At 27.3% G+C, this 6,551-nt stretch overlaps 1 protein-coding gene across 2 annotated transcripts; it reads left to right on the top strand.

The window, feature by feature from the left end:
* Positions 1-997: 997 nt before the first annotated feature.
* Positions 998-3,409, top strand: LOC139862936 (uncharacterized). 2 transcript variants are annotated; one of them, XM_071851564.1, is made up of 4 exons: positions 998-1,331; positions 2,130-2,240; positions 2,714-2,794; positions 3,220-3,409. In XM_071851564.1, exons 1-4 carry the CDS (start codon positions 1,074-1,076, stop codon positions 3,229-3,231), a joined length of 462 nt encoding a protein of 153 aa, XP_071707665.1. In that variant the 5' UTR covers positions 998-1,073; the 3' UTR covers positions 3,232-3,409. The 2 variants fall into 2 exon arrangements, with proteins under 2 accessions (XP_071707665.1, XP_071707664.1); XM_071851563.1 differs by having other exon boundaries at positions 3,102-3,409.
* Positions 3,410-6,551: the final 3,142 nt, after the last annotated feature.

Here is a 6,551-nt window from a genome sequence, read left to right as displayed (position 1 = left end):
TAACTACTGAATTAATTTATTAACTATATAAAATTATTTAAATTAGTCTTGATTTTGATTACTATAATTTCAGGGTTATGATTAGAGTTTTATTATAGTAATTTGATGATTTCTCAAAAGAAGATGAAGATGATTTGATTAAGATTTTTGATTTAGCGAATAAAGATGAAGGTGGTGAATAGTAAAGGTAAAAAAAAAAAAAAAAAAAAAAGGATACTTCTCATGTTTAATATATTATTCAATTTAACGAAAATAATTTATATTCCTTAGTAAGAAAGGCTATCATATCCTTAATTCAAGTGCAAATTAAGCACATGAATACGTATACTCGTATAATTTAAAAAAGTTTAAGAAATTAACTTGATGTTTTTAGCAAATCACATGTCTATATATCCTTAATGTTTTTTCTTTTGAAAAGTAGACTTGATGGAGATGAGCTATAAAATGTACCCACCAATTTTAATACGATGACTTATTACTACCCGCCAATTTTTTGAAATATATTCTCAAGATTCAGCAACCTTTAGAGTTAGTTATTTAAGTAGGTGATCCCTTGTTTGTCCACTATTTATAAAGCTCCTCTTTTTCTTTTTCTTTTCTTAACATCCACACACCACTCTTTATACGAATGACAAAAAAGAATAATACAGTAAATACTACTCCATAAGGTATGCCAATCTTGTATTTCGGCCAAATTATATTCAAAATCATAAAAGTCAAGTAGTACATCTTAACTTTATGAATTGTATAATAAACAGACAACGTTTTAATTCTGTAAATATTCAAGTTACACTTGTAAAGTTAACGCCATATTTCCATTAACTAATAAGAAGAAAAGTAATAGTAATAGTAATGATTTTGTCTCTCCTTTTGTTGTGTAAAATATTGGTATTGTGAGTTGGGCAATTTGTACTTTCCACCTCAATTCAACACCTTTTATTATAAATTATAAAAGCTTATAGAATTCGGCTTCATATTAAACACATAACATAGTGTGAGAGCATCTCTGTCTCTAACACAAGAAAAATAGTGCCAATATTTTGAACAAACGAAAGAGTATTCGTTGTTGCGAAATGGCATGCTTATCTACAACGTTGGATCAACAACAACAATCGTCAAAAAAGATGATTCGTATGAAAAGCGTTGGACTAAGCACTTGTAATGCAAGCCCGTTGATGGATTGTGATGACGAGTTGTCTAAATCGGCCTTGTTTGCTTTTAGAGCTAAAGAAGAAGAGATTACAAAGAAGAAAATGGAAGTTAAGGAAAAAGTTCTTGCTCAATTAAGTCGAGCAGAACAAGAAACCAAAAAGCTTGCTGAAATTCGCAATGTAAGTGTCTGTTAAATAAAGAAATTTGGAGAGAGAGAGAGAGAGAGAAAAAAAAAAAAACAAGAAAAAATATAAGCTAGGGTATCTCATCAATCAATGAAGACCTAAAACTGATACAATGCACGAATAAAAAGGTTAAGACGTTAAATTTCAAAATGATATTTTATACTTGTATATAAGTCACTTTACAAAATTTAACCCCTAAACATATTTTAGATATGTCTAGCAAATGTTGAATTTGTTGTACTCCGTATGACTTATTGACTTCCACATACTAAAAGCCATGCAATTGACTTTGGCATTGTTTGTTAAACAGTGTCATTTCACACTATTTATTCAAACTGATTTCCTCTTTTTAATTTTCTAAAATGGCATTGTGTTTTGCCTTAAAACATATACGGAGTATATATAATCTTGTTTGATTTATATAGCAAAAATCATGTATCAATACAAAAAATTTCCCAACGCAGTAACTTCGAAATTTTGTTAAGTATTTTAAAAATGATTGATACTTTTCATTCAATATAGATTATATATATACCATCAGCTCAATAGTTTAATGAGAAACATATAGATTTTATCAATAGTCAATATGCACATTGTAATTATATAAATTATTATTAAAATAATTTGATTATATATATTATAACCTATTGTTGCTAAAGATTCCACGAAATAACGTGCAATATTCTCCTCCCTCGTTTATCATATACGTGAAAGTTGAATTATTTTATGTTTTCTTTGAATTTAAAAATATTGTTTCCCAAAATGTGAAATTTGAAATAAATATGAATGTAGGATCTTGAAGCATTGGAGGATCCAAAGTGGAAAGAAGGGTTAATGGTGAGAAAGAAGGTTGATTTGGTCAATAAAGAGTTAAAGTCGTTGGGACAGAATTGCCTAAAGAAGGTGTGACATAATCATTATATTCCTTTTTAATGTAACTATAATCAGTAATAGTAACTAGTGATTAGTAAATTATTTAGTAATAGTAATTAGTGATAATGATAATGATAATGATAATGATAATGATAATGATAATGATTAGTAATAATTGGAAAAGAGTAATTACTGTAGTTATTAGTTTGGCTTTCAATCTGGAAGGAATGATCCGAAGATAATTTAACTAAATTTTCTTTTATCGACCTTCTTTTTTCTCCAAAATAAATCTCGGAAACACCATCTCTACATTTACTTTTCCTTCTCTTCAAAATTAAACGCGTGAACATAGTGCAAGTGCACAAGTTAAAGATATTTAATGATGTTTATTTTTCACCAAATTTAAATAATTTAAATCATTATTCATTCATTATTAATTAATGATCATATATAATTAGAAACTAAGGACTGTATATCATATGTTATACTAAATAACTTTGTAGGAAAAAGAGTATAGAGAAGCAATTGAGGCATTCAACGAGAAGAACAAGGAAAAAGCTCAACTTGTTACCAAATTAATGGAGGTACTCTATTCTAAATACTTCTCTTACTAGTATATTGAGAAAGAAAGAAAAAAAAAAAAAAAATTTATTATCTCCTACTTCTCGCCTTGTATTTGAGTCGTTTGTGTTGTGTTTGTCCTTGTCCAAAGTCATGTTCTAATTCTCGTGCTCTTGTAAGGGGTCCCCCCCAAGCGGGCTCGTGCTTTTAATCTTTCTGCCTTTCGAAAAAAAAAAAATTTTTGAAAAATTATTAAGGGCTGAGTATAATCAATACGGAGTATATAATTAAATTTAAAATTAACAAATGTATTTGTCATAAACTGCACAGCTGGTTAACGAAAGCGAAATGGTGAGAACGAAAAAACTTGCAGAGCTAAGCAAGAAAATGGAGATATTCAGTATCACATAAGTAATTAAATTACTTCGGTTTATGATATATTTCCTAGATTTCTACATGATTGATTGTAAAAGAGAATATTGAGAGGTGGAATTTAGGGAAGACGATGATCAACGAATTTGTGCAGTGAGATTTGAGTTGTAATAACTACTTTTGTAAAACTGTTGTTGATGTATCTCGTGTGTATTTACTATTTGATTCTAGTAATTCTTGTTTATATGAATGATGATTTATAGATTCCATCATATTAAGAATAAGTGAGGGACCTTGCAAATAGGTTGTCGTCTTAAGATTAGTCAGCTCGCAAATAGGTTGTCGTCATAAGATTAGTCGCCTCGCAAAATAAGTAGAAAATTTGTGTTCTGAAAGAAATAATAATAAACACTATGTAATGTACATTAACTAAATGTACATTGTTAAGGTTGCATCTTTAGCTATTCAAACATATCATGGGCCATTCAAACAGTTCTAAAAATTGGATGGTCCAATAAATATGACTATTGGACCTACTTATGGGGCATTTCAATGAAAAATTAGTCAAATTGCCTTCAAATTTCAAAGTGTTTAAAAATATGTCATTAAACTTAAGAAATTATAAAAAAAATTCCTTCCGACCATCCACCACGTACGGTACTTGTTGGGCTTGCATGGTGCATGGTGTCCATATTTACTATACTCGACGGCAATTTATACTACAAAATAAGCATATCACATTTACCATATTCGACTACGTATAGCAAAAGAGTTCAACTAAAAAACCTAAAATCAAATCTATGCAATCGAACAAATCTAACCAATACTCATCGCAATTATTTATACTGCTTTTTTCTGTACCTACCAATTTTGAACCTTACCATCCACAAACAAACATGAACCTTAATAAACCAAATTGGAACAAGCAGATTATTTATCGTTCAGACCTTACCAATTATGAACGATTATGATGAACCTTATCAAAACGCAAACCAGATTTGAACAATTTAGTGTTCATCGTCAACAGATATAAAGTAAGTCAACGTCGGAAACAATTTCCTCTTTTTCAATGTTGTTGTTGTTGATGTTAATTTGGAGTATTGATAGGATGGATAAGCATATGGACAAACACCCAAATCGGAACAATTAATATGGAGTGATACTGAATCGGAACAAGCATTTGAACTATTGTTGGTTTAATTGAATTTAATTTGAAGTATTAGTATATGATATGATATGTGAATAGAAGCATCTTAACAAGCATCAAAAATAGTTTAATTAGAACAAACATATGATTTTTGTTAGGATTTAGGACCTAAACAAAACAAGTGATTTATACTAATCACTAACCCACGAACGACAAACGAATAATTAAAGCAAAACGATAAATAAACGACACGGGATTTAACTGTGACAACCCGGAAATTTCCAACCAAATTTAAACTTTATCTTTATATTATTCCAACACGATAAGCAAAGTTTGTTAAGTTAAATCTCAAGAATTTTAAATTGTGTTCATGCATTCATTATAACCTCGACCAAATTCCAACGATTCACGAACCGTTATATATAAATAAATATGTATATATATGTATATATATTATAACTTGAGAATATTAATAAAGTATTAAACGTATAATACTTTACATGAACGTATTTGTTTCAATATGTTTATCAATGGAATTAGAAGATAATATCAAATGATTAATTTATCAGATACATTGTGATATGATTACGGGTCTATGTTATGAGGTCCACTGTGATTTAAGAAATCTATTCTTTTTTACAACATTCGGAAAATGGTAAAGTGATTTATAAGTAAGAACGTGAAGTGTAACTAACTTAGATGTTGGATATCGACAAGTAAGTAACTCGACATTTTTCATTAAGATGATTTCATACGTTTATTTAACCTTTGAACTTTATCCCATGCTTCACCAACAGACTGTAATTTAAAAACTTGAAACCTATTATGAATATATATGATTCTACTTTTCTAAAACGTTTTATGATATAACGATTTCCATTATTTTAACCTTTAAACAAAATGATTCTTAAAAATATATTTGGTTTTGGAAAACAAAATTATTATATTTATTTGATTTAGTTTCAAACGTACAAAAACGTTTTCAGTTTAAAAAGAACTTTATTATTAAAACGTATATAACTTTTATAAATATCTAGAACCACTTTTGACAACTCATTACTTAACCAGTATGATAAAGATAACGATATTTATATTTTATTTTATTAAATATATATAACGATTTAAATTAATATTATATATATTTATACGCGTATTATACGTACATAGTTTTATACTTTTACTATACTTAAACTTTACCTTTACTTTATTTTTTACTTTACTTTGACTTTAATAATTCACTTTAATAATTCATACTTTAATAATTCACTTTAATAATTCATACTTTAATAATTCACTTTAATAATTCATACTTTAATAATTCACTTTAATAATTCATACTTTAATAATTCAATTTAATAATTCAAAAATCTATTATAAATAGAATTCAATAGGTTTCATTATTTCATAGAAACTTGAAAATATTTTTCTCTAAACTCTTTCAATCGATTTACATATATATATTTACTCCGTATTATTTCAAGATATTATTAGTATACATAAAATATTACGTCGGAGTGCGGTCCGGGTGATTTCGAAATTGGTTTTCGAGTGGGATTGGATTAAGGAAATTATGGGTTATAGCTATGGAGGTGATTGGGTATGGTTCATGGGTATGCTCATGAGGTCAATATAGTGTTTATCATCTCCGTTGCGTCTACGTACCTTTCCTGCAATATTGAATCTCAATATTGATACGTGAGTACTCATAATTTAACTTTTACATACTAATAGTGTATCCCTGACTAGTGCTCGAGTATATAGGATTATGCATGTTTGTACTTTTGATATTGCCTTTAGTTAGATTATGTTGAATCCTGAATTAGTTATAAATGCGACTGAGATAAGGTATAAGATATGCATGTCATTGGAAAGCTAGCGAAAAATTAAGAACTTTTTATTTAGATATCGAATGATTTCGATTAACGGATTTGAAGTTATAGTCCATCGAATTTTTGTATTATTATTAAAAATGATTATTATTATCGTCGTTATTATCGTCGTTCTAGTTTTATCTTATTATTATTATTATTATTATCTTTATCAATAAAAGGATTTATCATTAAAAATTGTTTTTTTATTATTATTACTATCGTTATTATCATTAAAGTTATAATTAGTATTATTATTATTATTATTATTATCTAATTATTATTATTATTATCTAATTATTATTATTATTATTATTATTATTATTATTATTATTATTATTATTATTATTATCATTATTAATATATATATCATTATTTAAAAATGGTTATTGT

The sequence above is a fragment of the Rutidosis leptorrhynchoides genome, chromosome 8 (genome assembly GCF_046630445.1).
Source record: "Rutidosis leptorrhynchoides isolate AG116_Rl617_1_P2 chromosome 8, CSIRO_AGI_Rlap_v1, whole genome shotgun sequence".
Classification (NCBI taxonomy): domain Eukaryota; kingdom Viridiplantae; phylum Streptophyta; class Magnoliopsida; order Asterales; family Asteraceae; genus Rutidosis; species Rutidosis leptorrhynchoides.
Note: the sequence above shows the minus strand (reverse complement) of the source record. Positions and strands in the feature narration are given on the sequence as shown.

What these genes read in the sequence shown, in the direction of transcription:
- LOC139862936 (XM_071851563.1), top strand. Translation starts at nt 1,074, where the DNA reads ATGGCATGCTTATCTACAACGTTGGATCAACAACAACAATCGTCAAAA. An exon ending in AGCTTGCTGAAATTCGCAAT is followed by an intron (nt 1,332 to 2,129) that starts GTAAGTGTCTGT and finishes ATATGAATGTAG; the next exon opens with GATCTTGAAGCATTGGAGGA. An exon ending in GACAGAATTGCCTAAAGAAG is followed by an intron (nt 2,241 to 2,713) that starts GTGTGACATAAT and finishes ATAACTTTGTAG; the next exon opens with GAAAAAGAGTATAGAGAAGC.